At 41.5% G+C, this 22,445-nt stretch overlaps 1 protein-coding gene and 1 long non-coding RNA gene across 3 annotated transcripts in view; both read right to left on the bottom strand.

Annotated features, from left to right (window-relative positions):
- Window positions 1-9,223: 9,223 nt before the first annotated feature.
- On the bottom strand, window positions 9,224-12,922 carry LOC131880495 (uncharacterized). Of its 2 annotated transcripts, XR_009373268.1 has the most exons (4): window positions 12,587-12,922; window positions 9,960-10,324; window positions 9,757-9,881; window positions 9,224-9,685 (listed from the first exon to the last, which is right to left on the bottom strand). It is a non-coding gene; the product is annotated as an uncharacterized LOC131880495 (long non-coding RNA). The 2 variants fall into 2 exon arrangements; XR_009373267.1 differs by having other exon boundaries at window positions 9,757-10,324.
- Window positions 12,923-16,544: 3,622 nt separating this feature from the next.
- LOC131880734 (calcium-activated chloride channel regulator 1-like) overlaps window positions 16,545-22,445 on the bottom strand; it is a 40,236-nt gene continuing 34,335 nt past the window's right edge. The window contains exons 3-5 of the mRNA XM_059227426.1: window positions 19,683-21,275; window positions 18,615-18,842; window positions 16,545-17,965 (exon numbers count right to left, since the gene is read on the bottom strand). Of these exons, the coding sequence (XP_059083409.1) occupies window positions 16,734-17,965; window positions 18,615-18,842; window positions 19,683-21,275 (3,053 nt within the window). The 3' untranslated portion in view covers window positions 16,545-16,733. The remainder of the gene's footprint in view (window positions 17,966-18,614; window positions 18,843-19,682; window positions 21,276-22,445) is intronic.

Below are 22,445 nucleotides of genomic sequence, written 5' to 3'. Positions count from 1 at the left end.
GGGCAATCTATGCAAATCATATTTCATATGATTGGAAATATTATAACCAGCTTCTGGAGTGAAGTAATTTCAAGGCAAAAGCTCAAAATTAGCCCAACTTTCGTAACTGGTGTCTCTAAAAGCTTTTGGAAATTTCACAGATGACTTTTTTATCACGTGAAAGCTCAGTTGAAGCGACCTGGGAACGAAGCCACGGGAAAATGGTTGAAAAAGGCGAACATTGAAGGAAGCAATTAGGGACTGCGAGGTAGGAGTTATACAAACTCTGGCGGCTGAAAAAGAAAAAAGAGCGTTAGTAGGGAAGAACCATGACTTTTTTGCTTCATTCAAAACTTTGGAAATCATGTGAAGACAGATGCAAACAAGAGTGAAAAACTTCTTTTGAATGCATTTGTTGAATGCAAATCATTAATGATTTGAGTTTATGCGAGATCGTAAAATCAGGGTGATGAGTAGAGAATTCTTTAAGTGTATAGTTTAAATATCTTGTCATTTTGGTGCATTTTTTAACATTCAGGTGGTTTTAACCAAATTTCCGCAAAAATTACCGGTTTCGGTCTCTAATGTATGCTGCACTTTAAAACTTCGACGAGTCATTTGTTAGTCACTTTTGCTTAGGAAATTTAGCCCTGCCACTAGTGGTGCGTTTTTTTTTGTTGCGATCCTGAACTTAACTTGTTAATGAACAAGACCGTTCATTTAGTTCAACTTAGCATTACATTTATCCAAATCCTGGCTACGTTTTTTAGCAAGATAAATTACAAAATATGAAAACCACTCTTTTTCTAACTAGTGTTCAAAAGAATTTATAAAGAGTGTCAATAGTTCATGGCATCTGAAACTTAGACCTTTGAGAGGAGATGCATTTTAAGAAGTTGGACTTAACTTGTTAATGAACAAGACCGTTCATTTAGTTCAACTTAGCATTACATTTATCCAAATCTTGGCTCCTTTTTTTAGCAAGATAAATTGCAAAATATGGAAACCACTCTTTTTCTAACTAGTATTCAAAAGAATTTATAAAAGAGTGTTAATAGTTCGTGGCATCTGAAATTTGGACCTTTGTGAGGATGATGCATTTTCAGAAGTTGCAACATTGGCTGTAGTAAAGTTTGCAACACACAATTAGATAATTTGTGTCACAAAATTTTGGCTCGATTAAAAATTGATCTCATTCAAATTTACAACGATTTCTTGTTTGATAACTTGTTCAGGATAAAGGTTTGAAAATAGCACTGTTAACGCATTAATATCAATTGTTGTTCAGTGTTGTCAATTCGCTTTCTCTACAACGACGCAAGAACAAACGTTAGCGGAGGGTTTACTAACACTGTCTTTCCTTTTTTTCCGCGAGATGTTTCATTATGAAGCAAGCAGTCCCGATAGTCATCCAGGATGCCTCTTTTGGGACACAAATGAAAAACAATTGGCTATTCCTTTCCTCAAAAAGTATTGCTAAAATTTCGCTAGTTCTGAAGTATCTTCATGAAGCACACAATTTTTTGAGTCATTTTTCATTTCAACCTTTACGTAATTCCCTCTGTTTATAGCAGACTCGTGCAAGGATTCTGAGTCGTCCACGCTTCTGATTTCTAATCAAGATATTATACCACCCTCACCCTCACCCTCCAAGGACGACATCACCACTGGACAACGATGGTAGTGGGGGAAAGGAGTTATTTCATCCTCATCAATCAAATGTGATTTCCTTCACACAAGTTGGGTCTTTAAAGACTCGGAAAGTATTTGTCAGTTTTGAGCTCTATCGAACGTCTTTGTTACAAGTTATGAGTATCTAAACTCACCCCAATGAGAGCACAAATTAAATGAGCTAGCACCATGTTTGTGAGATGTTGCGAACATGGGGCTAAGTCAGTTATTTTGCGCCTATGTCGTCATTAGTTTCAAAAGCTCATTGCTTTTGGCACAGACGCATGATTAAGATCAAAGATGGGGAACATTTTCGAGTCTGAGTCTTTCGCGTGACGGAAAAGGAATTCGGTTCATCTGGATAAAAGTGATGTTTCCCTCACTCTATCGTCTCTGTCCAATGGTGAAGTCGTCCTTGCCTAAAACAATAATAATGGAGTATGAAAGAAGATACCAGCTTGTAATTAATTTCAATACCTTGCGGTTGTTCATTCATTATTCGAGAGCTACTTTGTTTATACTTTGATTAACATTATACTACAAATACAGCTGTAGCTCTATGATTCCTCTTTTAAATATAGACCTAAACAATCATAATATGCCCTTAGATAGAGGGATCCCAGTCTCAATTTGTTCTCCCAATCAGCAAATGATCAAGGCTATAGAGGTACAAAAATGTCCTGGTTCTAATGTGAAGTGACAAGCTTCTCAGGGCGTCCAAGTAAACAATCAACAAATTATCGACTCAATTCTATCAAACTGATCAAGAAACGCATCCCGCTAATCTCTCCTTTTTCCCAGGAATATTCCCTGGTGGACTTCTGTAAGTACAACTAAATTATCTGTACATAGGCTACTTCTATTGGCCGGAGGGCTTCATCATCATCTTCATCTTCTGACAGCAATTTCAATCAAACAGATGCATTTTTTATATTTATTTGATCCAGCTCATAACGTTTTGAAGTGAATTTTTGAATTCAAAACTCGGCTTTTAACATTTACATTGGTGAGCGTTTTCTACATACAGCTAGCTAGAGTTCTGTATACATATCAGAGGAGTGAGCTCAGCGCACCATTGCGGTGGAAATTTAAACTTTCAATCTCGTTCCAAAACAATGCGTTCATATAGGTTCCAGATCGGAACCAAACACAATGTAATCAAAAGCTGTTCCTCTAAGTGTTATATATGACTTTAGTTACACTTCAAGCAGCCTAAAACGCATTTTGAATGCTTTAAACACCATCTCACAAACCACTTTTTGTTAATTTTCTATGAAAAAAATACATAATTTCAGTCTTATGTTGCCGTATTTGCAGTTAATGACGCCTGAAGAGTAAATTCAATCTTAAAACTAGCCCATAAGGCGTAAATATTTACTAAAATGCGTTTGTTTTCGAACTGGGACCACTGTAAACTCACTGTTTGGAACGGAATTTGAAGAGTACGTAGAGCTAGATTCTTCGATGATCAGCTTTCCCGTATCATCTCACCAGTGAGACGACTGCCACAATGGTTCAAAAGCCTTTTTGAAAATTGGCAGAAAAATCAAATCAAATCTTGGGAATGTAAATAAGCGTTTAATCTGAGCAATGATTAAAGAAAGCGATAAGATCAGAAGGGCTCCTTATGATTTTGCGAGACTTCGCACCAAATCAGCATGTTCTTGGTCATTGCAATTCTGAGCCATATTTCGAAGTAAAGAANTATGAATTGCAGAAAAATGTCAAACAAGTTGCTAGTTTTTTGCAAAATTTGCAAAAGTTACGGGATGCAAGTTTTGGCCGGTCCTAGTTATGACCAAGAGCAGGCCCATTTGGCGGGAAACCCGTTCACAGTCCATAATTCTAAAAGTTCGGGCACATGTCTAGGTATCAGTAACGGAAGATCTTGAGAACATAAATCACCCAACCTCTAACACTAATAAGTGCTTTACTTTATTGAAACAACCCCGCAGGAATTTTGAATGCCAAAAAATATGAGAGCATAGAGTGTGGTGAAAGTAAGGATATATCAGCTCGAATCAGAATTTAGAAGTATCTCACAGTTTAACAACTACTACTTTCCCGAATAGCGGTTATCAAAGGGACAGGCATTACGGCATGTTTGGTTAAAAAGATTTGCATCGCCACAACTTCCAACGATTTCATATTTCCTGCATGCACTTTAGTTATTTTAATGATTTGAACAATCACGGCATAATATCTAACCATGGATATTGTGTTTTAAGCCAATCAATAGCTCCAGTTAATCAGTCAAACTCATCAGCTGTCATTAAGGAAAAAATGCTATGGCTTCATTTCAAGGTCGGAAACATAAACTTTAACATGATGCTGGTAAGTAACTATTTCAGTAATATTAGTCAACATCCAGTAACTCTTCCTTAAAAGCCACGCATTGCTTAAGATTGTCTTTTTTAGATGGACATCATGGTCATTATTATGCATTAGGCTAGACTATCTATGGATACGAGATGTCGAATGTCAAAACTTGTTAAATCCCCCAGTAATTAGAAAAGCCGATTTCACTACACGAATGAAGTGCAAATAGGCTTCAATGTTTTATTAGAGCAACATGATATGGTCCCTACGAAAAATCCCAAGCAATCAATGAAAGACTTCTTCTCATAAGGATGCATTTTTATGCATTGTCAAGATGTTGTAGCTGGACGTGATAACCCTTCTATTTAACCATCAATGTGTGATATTTTATCTTGATAAGAATAAAAACATAATTGCCAAGGTTCAATCCGTGATTTCCAAAAATGCTTGTTAGTTTTTTACAACCTATTTCACCAGTTTCTATCTTCATTGTTNAACTGGGACCACTGTAAACTCACTGTTTGGAACGGAATTTGAAGAGTACGTAGAGCTAGATTCTTCGATGATCAGCTTTCCCGTATCATCTCACCAGTGAGACGACTGCCACAATGGTTCAAAAGCCTTTTTGAAAATTGGCAGAAAAATCAAATCAAATCTTGGGAATGTAAATAAGCGTTTAATCTGAGCAATGATTAAAGAAAGCGATAAGATCAGAAGGGCTCCTTATGATTTTGCGAGACTTCGCACCAAATCAGCATGTTCTTGGTCATTGCAATTCTGAGCCATATTTCGAAGTAAAGAAAAGAAATAAAAAACTGAGATCTTTTCAATCGCAAGTAGGTCATTTTTATATCATTTACTCGTAAAATGGTTCGTTTCAAAGATATGTTGTCAAAAGCTTATCTAGCTGACCAAGAAGAGCACGCCGAAAATTCGAATTTTATGTAGTGTTTACAACATAATTTTGGACTTATCTACTGAGTTCCCTATGCATAGTTTGGGCTTAAACTTGGCCAACGCCATCTATTCAGCAAGATCTTGTGGTCGTATGAAATGCTGATTTGGAATAAGTGAACGGATTAGGCGATAATAAATTTTGGTTTCCGTTCGCAGTCCACATATTTAGAAGTCCGCGCCTAGACAAAATAATGGACTTAATACAAGCTAATTGTAAACTATGACTGTTCATGGAACATCACAAGAATAGGTTCTCGAATTAAACGCAGTGTACTACATACTTTCGGCCACATTCCATTTATCATTCAACAAAGGGGCCAATAGAGTTATTTGCCCAATTACAACATGCTTACTTTTGAGGAGTAGAGCCTTAGATATGGAATATCGTTTCCCAAAGCATTCCAGTAATTACAGAGACTTCGGATTGCATTAAGTAGTATAAAGACTAAATGTATGGCCAAATAATGAGTAAAAAGGGGGTAATGCGTTTGACTTTGACGAAACAAAAAAAAAATTGCTGTCTAATTGAATTGAATCAAAAGGCATTTGCAATCACGGAATGCAGGCTCTAGTTTTGTAATTCTAAATTGTCTCCTCAATTTCTAAATATGACCCAATCCTTTGGGTACAATATTAGCATAATCTTGGATAATCTTGGCTTTCGGATAAAGGAAATGCTTTTTCCGTTGCCTCGTTCGAGGAGAATGCAAATTGCTGACAAAATCAGATTGAGATGATTAATCTTAACCAAAGGGAGGAGACTCTACTATTATTTTTCTTGCTCGATGGTAATGGGTGCGCTACCTGAAATTTCGCTTCCAAGAAAAAGTCCCCATAAATTTTCACTCATATGTATACCGTAGTTTGCGGTGTGACCTCATAACCGAGCGCCATAGTTCATGTAAGAAAGGAGGACTAGTAATTATCAATTGGGTGGAAGATTGCCACTCCTCAATAGATTGAGTCCCTGCCAGGGCTTTTTTGAATGGATGAATATCTTCTTTCGGGCTCCCGGTCGAATTCAGAATCGATAATTTAAGAATGGTCGCGTTTGGAAAACATTGGCCCTTAAGAAAAGATATTTATGTACGTAATTTCAGCATCCAGCCACTTTCTTGAAATTTAGTCATCTATCTTCAGAGGCAGTTATTCCTTCTTTCATTTAATTAAAATACGAGAGCAAGTGTGTCGAGCAGAAGCAGATATATGGGGGCGAAAATAAATGGGGGCCTTAAGGTTGCGTGTTTTTTTTCCAGTGTACCGTGGAAAATGATGGAACACAAATTTGGTACATTCCTTGCAAAAGTAAAAAGGCCGATTCGTTACAAGAAAAAAGACTTTGCAGAAAACCCAGATTCTCCCACGTTAATACCCTCGACACTTACCTGTGGTATGAATTCCAAAAGATCAAAAATTCTTTAGAAAGTACTGATCATATTGCATTAACATAATAAATAAGCATTGTTAGGTTTAGCGATGAAAAGCTTCCATGTTCTTCTTTGTTCGTTCAACTACGGTACTACATCTTGCGCTCAATTGTTAGAAACACTAGTGATGATTTATTTTGATTTGTGTTCTGATGCAATATTTCACGCGTAAAAATTCTTGGAAATTTTATCGCAGTTGGGCACAAATTGTCTGCGATATTGAATATACATTCGTTTATTTCGGAGTTGAAGAACATATTGACATGATCAGGATCATATCAATGCTATAGTAAAATATTGCACTTAAGGTATAGTGATCTTTTATGCTTGTGTAATTTTTCTCACTCATTCTGATTGTTGAGTCGAACATGAGGGCAAAGTAGCCTTATGGTAATGGTAATCATTTTATCAAAAACCAATTAATCTTTCAGCAAACCATCCCATCTATTCCAATATGCGTTTGAGATGCGCCGGTCATTCAGAGTTATACAAATCTGACGCACCCAAAACCTTCCAACTTTCATGCCAAAATTGCAGTTTTCCATTTCATTCGCCCAAGCAAGCAGACAAGCAAGCAGTTGATACAGTTTTCGTATCTGTCATCAAAATCGTGACATTTCACACTGAGATGAAGAGAAAACCCGAGAACGTGAAAATGGGAAGACGAAAGTAAAAGTTTTCGTTTTCGCTGTCCTTTGACGCATTGTCGAGGATTCATCCCGATTCTTGAATGAACCCATGCATGTCTACAGTACTTACTCACTTGCCCTGGGTTTGTCCATCTTTGGGGTTGATGACGACGATTTCAGTCGAACTCAAAAAGAGAAATTCACAATTCTAATCCGCATTGAATGAATTCAAAGAGGCCAACTAAGAGAGCCAATATTCCAAGTGTCATTCAACATTTCATTGCTCGACGACCTCTGTGAGTCTTTTTGTGCCTAATGTACGTACAAAGGTGGGCCAAGAGTGTTCACGTGCCATCAAGGATGAAATAACACCCACCTCCTGTACACATAATCTATTGTTGTCGTCTCGATCGTAATGCTTCCATTGTTCAGCCATTGTATTGAAAGGGGTCGAAATAAATAAACTCGATCTTTTGCCACCCATTCTCAATTATGCCTGGATGGCAAACCGTAAGGAGTAGTTCCGTAATGGAATCGCGCTTTTAGGACATCTGATGATTCATTTCCTACTACAGTAATTTCTTGTCAATTGCAAAATGCTTGAGTAACACTGGGTTAACCTAAGGTTCAAGAATGGGGCAAAATGCATTTATCATGAAACTAGACAAACGGTATGTTTGGTTTACAAGAATAAAATCGTTTTTTAATTGGATCTCAAATTTTATGACATATACCTATGTGATTCGTTAGAAACTACATATTTAATTGAAATTTTATCTATATTGATACAATGCTATTCTTGAATTAGAATTGTTGCCAAAAGCATGCAACTTCAAATAATCTTTTTCCGAATACTATCAAATTAGTGCCACCTCGCTCAAAGTTTGACAATTTTCATTTTGATACGAAAACTTTTTTAACCCATTTCAAGATTCATTGTTAACATTTGCAAGGTCTTAGTTGTTCTATAACAAAACAGGAAAAAAAACAAGATTGATACGTCAAATTGCAACTTGACGAAATCTAAAGCACGGGGAGGCTTTGAAGCAAGTTGGTGTTACTCTTGACGTATGTACAAAAGCACGTTAACATTTCTCAGCCCAGCCCTGTCTACATTAAACTTCCATCTTAGAGCCCAAATCGAATTCAGTAAAGCCAAGACCATAAAATATTGATAGAGTTATCCTTTCACAAACACACTGAATCGTTAATCAAATCCAAATTTACACCTCCAAGCCTGCCCATCCGTTCTGCCCACAGTGTACTTTCTTACCAATTCAAGACCTCAGAGTTGAGACCACAAGCAAGTGCCTTGAGCTTGATGCTTTACCAATGGTATGTTGCTCCTGCCGATTGCCTTGCGTTCGCTATTGAGGCATCCTGTGGTGGCATGAGAAAAAAACGCCTTAATAGGCTCTATTTGATTGTCTTGACGGTGGTGGCTATTCCTGGCCAATTCTTGGCGGGGTGCTCCCTAAGAAAGGTTTCCCGACTATATCGAGCCACTTCTGTAAAGAAAGGATCATATACTGGGGCATGGAAAATCCTGACCCCCTTTGAACGTGCCATCCGTTTTGAATTTGATGGTTTAGGGTATGGTCAAAATTTTCACTAGAAGGGGCTGAAAGGGAAAAGGTAAGGGAACGTACCACGTACTTCTTAATCGCTATTTGATCAAATTCGCTGAATTATTGATTCTGAATGCGTTGCAATATTAAAATCTTGAATCAATGTTGATGTATGGCCGATTGTCATCCTCACCCTTATTTGCAATAATCATTACGGAAGCTAAAGAACTACCTCTAAGATTAGCAAATCGAATTGATTAGTCTTTGTCGCACTTTTCGCCTTCGGTTAATCATTTCGAGAGACAAGGTGGTGGATTCAATGTTGATTATTGCTTCTTAACACTTTCCATTGGCACGAGGTCATGTTCAAAATCCTTGAAAAGCCTGCATTAGTATTGCTGTATAAACAAAAGCTCTTTTAAGGTGCACTCAGAACAACGTCCCATTATAGCTGTTCTTTGATCAGAATAACATATTACACGGGATTTTTCTTCACTTGAGGGAATTTAGCGAACCTCTTATTGTTCGAAACGAGATCCTCTTGCTCTAATATCGGTACGTGCTGAGTTCATTAGAGAGCGAGAAAGGGAGCTGCTTGAGTGGGTAGCACTGTTCTAATGTTTGGTTTCGTAGTGTAGATCAGTGCTTACTTCTGTGGCGAATAAGACGAGGCTTCGTAAAGAAAGATCTTCATTAAAGCCTGGAAAAATTCATATGCAAATACACAAGTCAGAGAAATATGAGCAAGATTCCAGGATGATAAATGAGGCCGTGGCGTCTCTGGACTTCCAAACGTGCTTCAATAATTTCGTCTTCATTAAAGCGTTTTCTAGTCAACCAACCACTTGAGGAGCACGAGAGTTCCACACTCCAAGCCAAACAAGCCACGTGAAATATGCCGGCGAGGCTGAAGGAGAGAGAGAGAGAAGGAAAAAACAATGGCCGAATTGAACCTTGGCTCATTTTTTCCCAATGAGAGCATCTTCTCCTAGGTTCGACAGAGGAAGGAACGAGTGGTAGATGGATGGAGGGATGGCTCGATGGACGAAGGGATGATGGAGCTGCCAAATATTTGGAGCCAAGCGAAAATGATGGTCTGTCACCGAAGGATCGTGGTCCATGTTAATTAATTGCCCTAAAATGCAGACGATTGATTTTACATTCAACAACAAAAATGGAATGATTATGCAATGAGTGACAATTGACCTCGGGAGGATCGAGGAGGAGAGGGGCGACGACAACGACGACGACGACGACCACGTTGATGATGATCCCAACGAACGAGTGAAGGAATGCACGCCCATCCCATTCTCCAGAAATGCTTAATGAACCTTAAAATTGAGCTTCATTTATACTGTTGCTGGCTTGAATCTCCTCCTCTTTGGTGTAGCATATACCATACTACATACAGGGTGGTGAATGTTAATTGCTCACATTCCTCGACGAAAGAGGAACGATACTCAGAACTTTTGAGATGCTGGCAAATCATGATGATCCTCATGCAAAACACGGGGATGGATTGAAGCGCCCTGTTCAGTAGAAATTGGCTCATTTCTTTCTATCTTTCTCTGTGTCTGTGTTTTGACTCCTCATACTGAGCAGTCATGGCTGAGGGTATTCCATGAATCAATATTGATGGGCTTGTGTTTGATGGTTCTTAGTTGGTTGGTTGCTGGCTTGGCACTAGGGTTATCTGCGCCTCGCTGAAGCCACTCACTACACATCAACCACAGACAAGGAACATTATGCGAAGACCTATAAAAACCACAACCAACTCCCAGGAAAAAAGCAAAGGAAAAAGTCGAGATTATTTTAAATTAACCCAAGAGTGACCTGTTTCACATACCGAAATACTGATCAACTGAACAAAGAATTATTATGGCAGCAACCATCAACCAGAGTACTGCTTTTGGTACAATGATTGGAAATGATTCTTTTCGGAGACAGATGAAACAAATCTCAAAATCCGTTGAGATTGCGCCGTAAAACAGATTGTTCATAAATCTAAACTCTTCACATCATCCAAGAGGTTCGAGTTGCTTCCAGAAGTTGGGGCTGATCTTTGAATGAGTATAATTGCTTCTGATTCTCGCAAGTATTTACGATTATTGCCCAAGCTCCTGTCAGCAGGAATCAATATATATTTGAGGGCGGAAAAGGTCATAGAATCTTGAGCACACTTTTTCGCCACTGGATATCATTTCGTCTACGCATAGCTTCCTTTTTTTGCTGACCTAGCTCATCCATTTATTGTTAAGGACATTGAACATAAAACTCATATCGTAACAATCACCCCCTCTCTAAGGCTTAACATGTCCATGAGAATGGTAAAAGCTGAATGAAATGGATTTCAAACCGGCTATAAAATTATTGAGACTATATTTCTTTTTTAAATCAAGAAGCCGACTGACAATGGGAGTTAATCTTATGTCTCAAGTTTCCTCTGAAAAATGTTTAACTGGTTGCATTACATGTGCAACGAGACTCCTTTTGTTTCACTTGCCAAGAGTTTGACAGGTAAAGAATGCACTCGGAACATCGGCCAAAGAGTGTTAGACTCACGGAGTGCTTTCATTAGCGCCGAAATTGTTTTTGTCCATCTTCACCATCCGACCCTTTTGCCTTTGACTACCTACAGGCGTACATAAGCTACAATTGTAAGGGCTCGGCACATTCATCTAAACGAGAAAAATCGTATTTCATGAGAGTTTGACCCTTAGAGCCCTCAAACCCGTGGGTGGAGTGGTTCAAGTCTGTCCAACGTCGACAGGGTCATGAAGATGCACAGCATGGCAAAAGCAAGCACCCACTGACTAAAATAGTTTCAGCTCTTAGTAAGGCTAGGTAGAGTCAGCCATTGGGTTGAGAGCAGCTTAGCTTTCAACAGTGGACGTGGCCCCCTGTACCCAATTGGCCCTCAAAACGGTTCGAATTGCTTGTTCACAAAGCTAATTACCTAACAATTGAGCAACAGGTCACCAAACCAAGATGCCCTGCTGAGACACAAAATGGACTTTGAGAAATCGATCGAGGACGTCGTGCCTGACTTAACGAATATTCTACGGGTTTTTTGAACGGAGCCACCAACAAAATACAAGCTGGATGTGACAGAGTTCTTAAATTGAACTTGAAGAGATATAGCACAGGAGTGCGTCAAGGAGAATGATTAGCTCCAATCTCTGACAGTTGCTCCTGTTCACCTGTCAGTGATTCTGACTTGGTCCATGAGTTCATTTGAATAAAAGGCGTTCTCTCGAGTAACCAACCACACGTCGTCGTTGTAATTCTTTGAATAAATCCATTCCATTTCCATGAGGTCGGCACTTGCGTGCTTAGGATAGTACTTGAGAAAGAAGTGACAGTGCACTATTTCAAACGGGTACTCAAAACTCAGACCTAGGAGAACAGATCATCATTGGTTATGGAGGGATTAACTAGACGTAGCCTTGAAATGGTGGAAGCTCGGAACAGGGCGTCCTTTTATTGTATTCAGAGGCTTTTCATCACCACTACGACATGAACATAGGTGCTACATAACCTGTGGCTTCCAGATTGTCGATTGAAGATCTCAGATAGGTTTGCTTTATAAACCACAGTTAACTTGGGAGTATCTTTGTATCATGCTTGATGCCTGGATTTTGCCTGATTGAATTCACTCCTCTTTGATAGCACTTGGCGCAGATAGTTGGTCCGAATACTATCAATCCTGATTGGAGGAAGTTCTCTTTCTTTGTTACCTCTTGGATTCGTCAGCGTTTTTCCAAAGATAAACCACAAGTTATGTTCGTACTAAAAGCCCGGGATGGAAAATGCTCAATTCTCTACGCTTGATGTCAATGGTTCAAAATGTCGTTTCGTTAACCATCCATGACGGAATTAAGATGCAAATTTCAAGAAAATGTCGTTAAGACTGGACTTCCTCTTGTACATTTTAAAGCACAACGCCATTCCAACCCACGAAAAATATCCTTCATCACTTCCACTTCAAAGAGGAAGGCAATGTCATTAATTGTTCGTTTCAAGTGCCATCTTTTACCTTTTGTTGTTCACGTGTTGTGATTCCAAATTTCCTGATATCTTTTTAAGGCAATATTCTTTCACTGGAAGCGTTTGAATGGGTCTTTGAGCAGGAGCTTCTAATTCCAAGGATACGGATGATAGTTGGAGAATCGATCACATTTTAACCAGGGCTTCCTCTTCTTCAGGAGGCAACACATTCTTTGTTCTCGCCCTAAGGCGGATAGTGTTTCTTTAATTCCGATGTCCGAGACGAAAGCCCTATTCCGCCCCAATCCCTCCCTTAAATCTCATCACTGACAACTTGAAATAAATGAGATTTCATCAGCTGGCCAGATCATCGGCTTGTTTTCGACCGGGGAGATTTACTCCTCCCCGTACCTCATTTGCGCCCTTATATCAAGGGTGGCGAAAAGACCATATTCCTTTTTAATCAGTCCCCAAAAGAGAATGCTACCGATTGAATCTCGGCGACCCTGCGTGCATGTAGTTAAGCCCAAGAATTTCATTAAGCACTTTGGATGTAGAACTGAAAGGTATTGGAGTGTTCCTGGCCTGAGGCAAAACTAACCTTTTGTATCTATCTTGCAGGAGTTGGGTAGAGCAAGAGCCCAACAATATCGGAGATCAATTGGAGAATAATAAAATTAGTCGGTGGGGTGACAAGTTAGAATTGACTCCCCTTTTAGATGAGGTGCAAGGTTCAGTTTATTAACATCCAGCAGAACCATCATTAATCGCATTACCAGCATTTGTCCAAGGTGACGAAAACGGCTCTCAATAGTTCATACTTTGGAGGGAGATTGTGGGTCTTTACCACAGAGCTTTGCCTCTTTGCAATGGCCAATTTCTCGATGGCGAAACCAAGAAATTTCTTGCTCTAGAACATGCAATCAAAGGAGCATGTCAAAGTGCAGAAATACTGGTATCAGAGCACTTCCCAACCACACTTAGCAATTCTACCTCACACTCGCCGATCTTTCAGTCTAACCAAAAGTAGCTTGAACGTCTCTTTCATTGTTACATTACTTCCTTCCATAAAGAGATCGCGATTGTGCCAAAATTGGACATGTTTCGGGCTAAGTATCCGGAATGGACAGCCAACTGATTGCTTTGAACTCCTCTAACTAGTTTTTTTTTGTGACTTAAATAGTTGAAGAGGTATTGCCCGTATGGAAAACATGGTCTAGCTGGGAGAGTGAATATCATTTATGTAGCAATCTCCATTGGATTCAAATTAAATTTTCATTTAGAGCAGAACCAATCGGAATGATATCTTATTAAGCCCCACTCCACTGCTCTTCTTGCCCCATGATAACACGGTGTATGCAAAGTAACCTGTGATTTCACACTAGCTTATGCGCCACATCGTCCGTGGATGATGCGGTGGACATCCAGGGATATCCAGCCAAACAGCTTACCATTTGAAACTGGAATACACGTGCAATTTCTTATCGTCCGTTCGTGCCCAAATGGATCTTGACAGATAAATGAGTTCAAGTGTGGTTATGGATGAGGGTTCTCAAGGTTTGGAAACAAAGAAAGAAGATCTACAGTACGTCCGTTGCGGCCGAATATACGAGTCTGTGTGAGTGAGTGATTCGGGCACACAAGGGAGTAGTGAGAGAGAACCGAGAGAACCCACTGACCTAAAGAGAAGAACAATGAACGTGTTGGGCGTGGGCGCTTAAATTGCCTAATTGCACTTCGAGGGCCTAACCTCTATGTGGTCGAGCTAAGACTTAGAATCACTTTTCCTGAGGATGATGAATTTCAAATTGCTCCGGAACATGTTTCCAAAACAATTTGTTCTCACTTCCAGATACTTCTACAGATCCAAGGTGTGTGTGTGAAAATGTTGGTCTCAACCCAAACCAAGGCCAATGATCGAGCAACACGGAATTGGACGTGAATTTTTGGAACTCGAACAAGGTCTTCTTGGTAGCTGAAGAAGAGCAGGAAGATTATGATTGTCTCGTGAATTACGGAGCAAAAGAGGAAGATGGCCCATAATAAGTCTCCACGTCTGTCGATCGTGTGCCAAAAAAATGCCCCCCACCCACGTAAAAGAGTCCCTCGATATTTTATTTCCTAATTTAGCAAATTGCTAGCTAGCATCGAGTCTAACACCCATAATGCATTAATAACACCACGCACGAAGGGCCAAACCCCATTCATGCCATCACCCCTCGATTTCGAGTTTAAAATACAGGCATAGAGTACTTACTCTAATCCCAAGGTTAACCCTTTTTTCAGGGCTCCTACAGAAAGGATGAATTTTATGAAGGTGAGAAAATATGTCTCCACGATCCATGAAGCAAAACCAAAGCCGATAATAACGCTTGGTTCATTGCTTAGTGAAAAATGGCTGTTGGTTGAAATAATGTGTGAGCATAATATTTTGACGCCATAACCCGGAGACCTCCGAATATCCGGACATATGGCGCTCCTGGAAACTTGAGGGGTGGTCGCCGTGGAAGGATTTATTTGTGAGGAAGTCGTTTCTGTCTTGTCTAGGGAGTTTAAATGACCTCATATATCCGTATTTCGAGCTACAAGGCGGTCATTGTTTGATTTCAGACAGACGAAGGAACACCACTTTAAATTGTAGGCCGGTTTGTCTTATGCTTGATCAATGTCTTGTCTAAGGTCAAGTAGATCTTCGTACCCGAGTTTGATGGTTGAGACATGTTGACGCTTCCCGAATTAAGCCTATACAATTATTATTTTTTGGATACGCCTTAGTTTTTGTTCTCATTCGGGATTCAATAAGAAGTGGCCGTTTTCAAGCCTTCAAGGGGAATATTTAAGCTCTTTTTTTGGTGGGGTTGTAAATATTGATTTAGCTCCACCAAAATTGAAAGAGATGTATTTCTTTATTCGGGCCCCCTAGAATTGCTACCTTGCGTTTCTTTGCCTTACTCACAAAGCTTATCACTTTAACAACACAAATGTCGAGAAGGGATCAGAAGATTACACACTCCATTCCAACCGATATTTAATGGATTCCTTCGCAACATTTTCTTTGGTGGATATGAAAATTTTGATGCTTGAAAGGACGTCACATTTGGATACAGTATTATCATAATTCGAGTTTTGATTTGGTCATGTCTTGAATCAGTGGGGGTGATTTTAACGAAAAACCTCTGCGAGGACGGATTTACTTCCCGTGGCTACTTATTGGACATTTTGAAGTCCCCCGGATGGAACAGCAATTAAAACATTTTGATTGACTCTGTGTATTTCGGGTTCGAGCAAAGCTGAAATATGCCAGGTTCTTATGTCAGAATCGGTAATCTTCGGACGAAAAGGCGGACTCCGCCTTAAAACAGATACCTTTTTGGGGGAGGATTCGCTCCACCACCAAATCACCTGCTTAATATTCAAGACGAGCGTTGTGTGCGAATGTGGATGTGTTCTGAAAAACAGGGGCTGCTGAACGTACTCGTACATCCACTCTCAACCTGTCTTTTTAGGTCCGTGGGTTCGAGTCGAGCTGAAATATTTTCTTGTTCATCAATAAATTGACTAGATTTGTTCTTGGGAGTGCCTTGCTACATCTACTCATGTGATGATTCTCAGCGTCATCTTGTATAGTGGAATTCCTGACTTGAGGCCGGTCCTCTGAACATATCTTGTGTCTACTGTACCCTCGAGTATATGCAGCAACCCCCTTACCGTAATGTGGCGGGCAGGATTGCCACAAATGAGCCATAAACGAAAGACATGAATTCTTTATTCAGACTTGGTGGTCCAACTCCAATTGACGAAGGCCATGGAATAGGACCATATATCACCGATATATGCCATCATTTTCGCTATGACCAACCCCACTTGGGGCCAATTCGCTGAGCGTTTTACCGCGCGTTCCCTGCATTCATAACTCATGTCTTGGGCTCTGGATTTCAAAATTTGAATGGAGGCAACAATTAAAACTGCTGGAATTTTAGCCACCAACTTATGCAAATGGTCTCGGGTCTCGGAAGGTAGAGAGAGAACGTATTTTTTATTTCTCATGAAGACATATTGGACAGAAATTGAAATGGTTTTTTGTTAACCAATGTGGAAAAAGGTTAAAAATATATCACAGCTCTTGGAACACAGCCATCATCACGCTAGCGGCTTCTTTCTCACAATGTTTTGCGGTCATCGTAAGTATCGCCTTCCTACACAACGGATTCCGTCCGCGTGCGCATCAGCGAATTCCGCGGCAAAATGAACAGATTCTCGCCGGGTTCGCCATTCAAAACTGGTGCGGGAATGGCATGAGGATACTTTTGATTGATGTGAGGCTCAAGACTGTCTTGGTCAATCTCGAGGGCCGGATTGGTGGGCGGTGTGGTCACGAATAGCCCACTACTGAGGGGTGGGTTCGAATAGCCACGATAGCTGGCGTATTGATCCGACCCCCGTGTGAACAAGTTGCCACTGTAGGTGTCGATGATGGCTCGAGCTGTCGAGGTATCGATGACTTTGGACGAAGATGAAGTGGTGTTACTTCGTTTCAAGATGCTCTGACGAGACTCGCCGGACTCGGAGTTCTGACTGCTTCCAGGATTACTGTCCTCAGTGGAGGTGGTGGGCCTGGATGAATCATCTCCGTGACTGGAATGACTGCCTCCGCAGTCTTTCAGATTCAAGAAACTGCCGTTGGTGAGCACCTTGTGGCGGTACGGATTGGTCTTACTTAGTGCGTAGTTATTGTGAGGACGCTTCAAAGTCCCACCTTCAATACTCAGGTCATGAGCCGTGGTATTGGGACTGCCTTCAGATCGGGGGAGAGAGTCCAACCAATTGGATAGGGCCTTGGCTGTTTGAGTGACACTTTTACTCTCCACCACATCGGGAAGCATGACTGATTTGGTGGGCACCGCCGGTTCGTAGGCCTTGTAAGTGTCCCGTTCATCCGCATCATATTCGGCCTTCTTGGTCCGCACCCGAATCAGAACGATGAAAATCACCAAGAGGATCAAGAGGAGCAATCCGGAGATCACCCCGATGATAATGTAGACCTTGATCTGCTGGGATCGCCGTTCTCGTTCAGCATTGGACATAGAGCCGTATTCATCGTATTCAGACAATGGCTGCTGATTGACTTGGTTCAGGTCGTCTGAGGCCAATTGCGGAGGCAATTCGGTACTGGAGCTCGTCTTTTCGGGAATGTACACCGAAATGATATTCGAGATGGGACTTTGATTTCCGGTCTTGTCCGAGGCGATAATGGCATAGAAAAATATCTCGTTAGGCCACGGCACACCCACCGTACAAGTTTGTCTTTGACCGAAGGCCACAGGCTTGGGCGTGAATGAGTCGTGAACGAGGATTCCCATCTCTTTGAAGGATTGCTCGTTTGTCAAGGCCTCACGATTGGTGTAGCATCGAATCTCGTATTTGTCGGCTGTAAGAACAAATGGGGGATACGCATGAAGAGATGTGTACTTGTATAGTTCACAGATACACTCATCTTAAGATCACTAAAGAGACGACATGGGTTCGACATTAAACGTGCATTGCTTGGGCTTAGCCAATCCCTGTTTGGCGTTTGTGTTGTCTTGTGTGTGAAGATGTTGAAGTGGGTGATTCATCAACGTCCAAATTAATTGGAAGAATCTAAAGTTCGCGTTTTGTGGAGCCAAATACAGACATAAAGCGAGGGACTTCGTACTAGCTCACTCTGGGCATGTGAGCGCGGTAGACGATCGCATGTTGCCCTGCATTTTAAACCCATCAAGTGAGTGATGTTCCCCCGTTTTCTTCAACAAAACCAGCCTCGTCTTTAAGGGAGGCAATGAATCCAGGTAAAAATAGTCCCAGTCATGTTTTATCATTCAGGATAGGAAATGAGATCTCTCTCTAACACACAAATGAAATGGAAATCATTTTTCATTCCAAGCTAGGCTATCATTTCAGAGTGGCCAGACCTCTAATTTGACTCGACCCAATTGATTTTTGTCATCCTAAGACCTCCACTGACTGGCTAGTTGGCTTGGCTCATCATTGAATGTGATCTGCTAGTAAGCATATAGTATATACACAAGTAGTTATACCTTTTCCTTTGTCGAAATCTCCACCAGGAGCCGACCATTCTAATTCCACGTAGAGCGAGTCATTGATGATCCTGGACACTCGGAAATCCAAGATCCTCGAGGGGGCAGCGATGTCCGTTCGAGGGGAGATCCCCTGTTTGATATAAAACCCGGTACCTACGGTCTGTCTATGGAAAGGTGAGGTAGGCAGGGTCTCCACAAATTCAACGTGACTTCCACAGCAATTTTCTGGAACAAATCGTTGCGAATGAAAATCAGTCAAACTCATCTCCATTTCAAGTCCACTTTGAATCAACGTTTTTTTTTTGAACGGCATATGGAATGCATCGTTCAAAAGGCGGTACAGTAATGTGTTGACTCTACGAGTAGTCACATTTCGGGATGACTCTGGTAATAAGTCGAAATGTCATCCTTGAGAATAATGAACTCTGATTGACATTTTAATGATACTATGCGCCCTGCTTGCACCGACAATGGTACACCAACAATACCTTCATGGTCTACTTAAGGTTGCTATTTGACCTGGAAATGGTAGGCAAAGAAGAGCAGTAATTTTAGGGTCCGCTCATGTAATGTCAAAGTGGTTGGAAAATTGAGGTTGATCTAAAATTGATTGTGTATGTGTTCATTAACTGGATAAAGTGAAAGATAAATGCAGCCTGAGCCCGTCACCCTACAGTGCAACTCGACGAGAATGTCACAAAGAGACACTCCCTGGCTTTCATTTGATTTCATTTGCCGCCACTTTGTCGGACTCTTTAAGATTTCGTCACGAAGTAATTCCAACGTAACGTAACATGTGGAAGCACACGGAAATATGTCGTTTGTACTTGTGTGAATTGGAGCTGCTATTATTTCAAAGCCGAACAGGGTTTTGAAAGAGTTGATACCGCGATCCTAATCTTCATCATTTGTCATTTGAATAATGATTCGAGTCTACGACTATGCCCGTACAACGTTTTGCAACAGACATTCACAATGGACGTACGGCAAACCATTTGTCGCCTTCATCCGTAAAGTAGCTCCTATCAATAAAGAAATATACATATAGTATGCCTTGCCTCTTACCTGGGTTTCTAAAATCCTCTTCAACGGTCGTTGAATTGGGTAATACCGTCGGTTTGGACCCCATCTGTTGTTTAATCGTTCGGGCTTGGCCTTCGTTGTGGGTGGCTGTGGCCTCGATACTATAAAACCCGGGGACGGAGGCGAACTCCGTGAAATAGGCTGAGTAGATACCATCATTGGCCGTGATATCGGGATAAGCAGACCCATCGTCCCTTAGTGTCAAGTGAACCACGTTTGAAGGGAGTGCGTCAGGGAGGAATACTCGCACCGTAATCCTGGCGTTGATGACGGGCATCTGGCCACCTTGGGTAAGACGGGCATAGATGATGCAAGGGGTTTTGTATACATCCGCCTCCATGTGGTCAATGTTGGTGAACACCTCGAGAAGGGTCGGATTGGCTTCGGCATTGTTGCTCTGGCTGACCACGTCCACCAAGATCTGATCATTGGGTAAACCTGATGTCGGGTACAACTTGGCGTGGTAAGTCCAAATTCCGGATTGGGCCAAACCAGGATGGTTGAACACCACCATGCCGTCCTCGAACTTGCTGAACAGATGTTTCTTGCCAGATGGGTTGGTGATTTCAAAGAATTCAACTTTTTCCTCATCATCGATGCTCATGGTAACGCTCATGTGGTGAAGCATCTCCTCCTCCAAGGTGAAGGTGCCAGCAAACTCATAACTGAGATGTTTGGTCTCATGTATTTTCTGAATCTCCAAACCTTCAGCTACATGTAGGATGTCAAACAACACCTCCGACAGGTAGGTAAGTGAACTCACGGCCTCATCCTCTGGCACAGCATAGTGTTTGGCGTTAGCGGCTAGCTTTACTATCTCGGGATACGCTGTTCCCGGGTAGATGATCGGGAACACCTTCACTGCAGATCCAGCAGCCACATTGACCAATTGCTCCAAGAGCTGAGGTCGCCTCGGGGATCCGGTGACCAAAATAACCGTTCCCGAGTCCGTCCTGTCCGAGCTGTCACGTCTCAAGTTGTTGTACGACATGTTGACGGCGCAGAATACACAGGCCAAATCCTCTGGCAGCACTTTTCTAGGTATACGACCATGAAGACCCTCTCGGTTGACATCCGTCACCACTGTAGGGGGCAAGTTAAGGGTGGCCTCTTTGCCGAAGGTGATAATGCTCACTTCTGAGCCCAGCGGAAGGTGTTGAAGGAATCGAAAAAACGCCCGTTTGATGTTGGTCCAACGTCCATTGATATCCATCACACTCGTCCGTTCCAGGACAATGGTGTACTTGCTGGACTTTGGCAAGTAGAATGAGATCTCGGGAGAACGATAGGGCACTGAATGATTGGCCGTGACATTCATCTTGAAGTCCTCATGATTCAAGATTGTCTCCATAGCACTCAATTCGTGACACAGGAGGTTCTGCTTGGTCGGAGCCCGCCGATTGTAAGGCTTTCCCAACGGACAGAATGGTTCCTCCCGTTCGCATCCGGCATTGACCAGGGTCACATTGCCTTCGTTGTAAACATGCGGGTACATTCGGTCTCCACCGTGGAGGACGCCAGACTCGGGAAACACTCCGTAGCGATACTTGCACCATTCACGAAGCAAACTCTGACCTGCAAGAGAGCAAAAAGACAGAGATGAATTTATTATTAATGCACCATCTGGAGTTGCCAACTTTTTTGGATGACTTTGAGCATCTCTAGGACAGCCCCGAGTTCAGCACTACCTTTCAGAGTGAACTATGTAGTATGTATGTAGTGCGTCCCTGAGAAGAAGGATGAATGGAGACAAGAGAGAAAGAGAGAGGGACGATTCATCAAGCCGTCGCCTGACGCAATCCCCTGGAAGACCCAAAAGCCTCTTTAGTGACTTTCATTTGGACGGACGGGATTGATTCATCAACGGGGGTAAAATTTGAATATTATTGCTCGAATGACTTGGCACCCAACGTGGAGAGTATTATTTAACAAGCATGAAAACATCATTTTGGCAAAGCGATAGGCTCAGACCGAGGAGATCTGTGGAAGTCATTACCTATCCATATCGAGCCAAAACTTAACTTTAACCATACACTTTCACTTGGGGTGTATTTGCATAAACACCCAGAGACTTTTTGACCCCTTCCCAAGTACACGACTAACTAACTAGGCAAAAAAAACTTGAATTTATTTCAACTTGAAGCGGGCTGAAAACCCACCCAAAAGGCTTCGATAAGAAAGACGCTCGCTCGCCACTCTTCATATTGGCGTGAGTAAAAAAACCTTTGAGTTCTATCTGAACCTGTCAAAACCCCAAATTGCCTGATAGGCTAATGAACATTTTGCCAGCCTGATGATTCTTGGGTGAGAACCTCACTGATCAAACAAAGCAATTTGGTCAGGCCATCACCTCGAAATTGAATATCCATCACGTCCCATGAAAATGGAATGAAGGAAAGAACCCAAGGGTTAAAGCTCATACTTATCCAGCCACTTTTCGCATGGATAATCACAGGTGTCTTCAACTCATTTGGGAGGGAATTCTGAGCGAGAAAAAGGGTTGTTGAAGTAGTAGCCTCGTACATTTAGAAGAACACCACGACCCAAATGACACCCTGAAAACTGTAAACAGGTGTGCCGCCTTTTCCTTGACTTGAATTCNCGCATTTACGCTCCGAACAACACAAAAAATGGGGCTATTTTCAGGCTATGATTAGGGTTTTCAAGCATTGTGGGTAAAAACGTGGATTCATATCCGATTCTCAAACAAAGGGCTCCTTCTTCCCTCCAAGAACTGTGAGGTTA

Source organism: Tigriopus californicus, chromosome 5 (genome assembly GCF_007210705.1).
Source record: "Tigriopus californicus strain San Diego chromosome 5, Tcal_SD_v2.1, whole genome shotgun sequence".
Taxonomy (NCBI): Eukaryota; Metazoa; Arthropoda; class Copepoda; order Harpacticoida; family Harpacticidae; genus Tigriopus; species Tigriopus californicus.
Note: the sequence above shows the minus strand (reverse complement) of the source record. Positions and strands in the feature narration are given on the sequence as shown.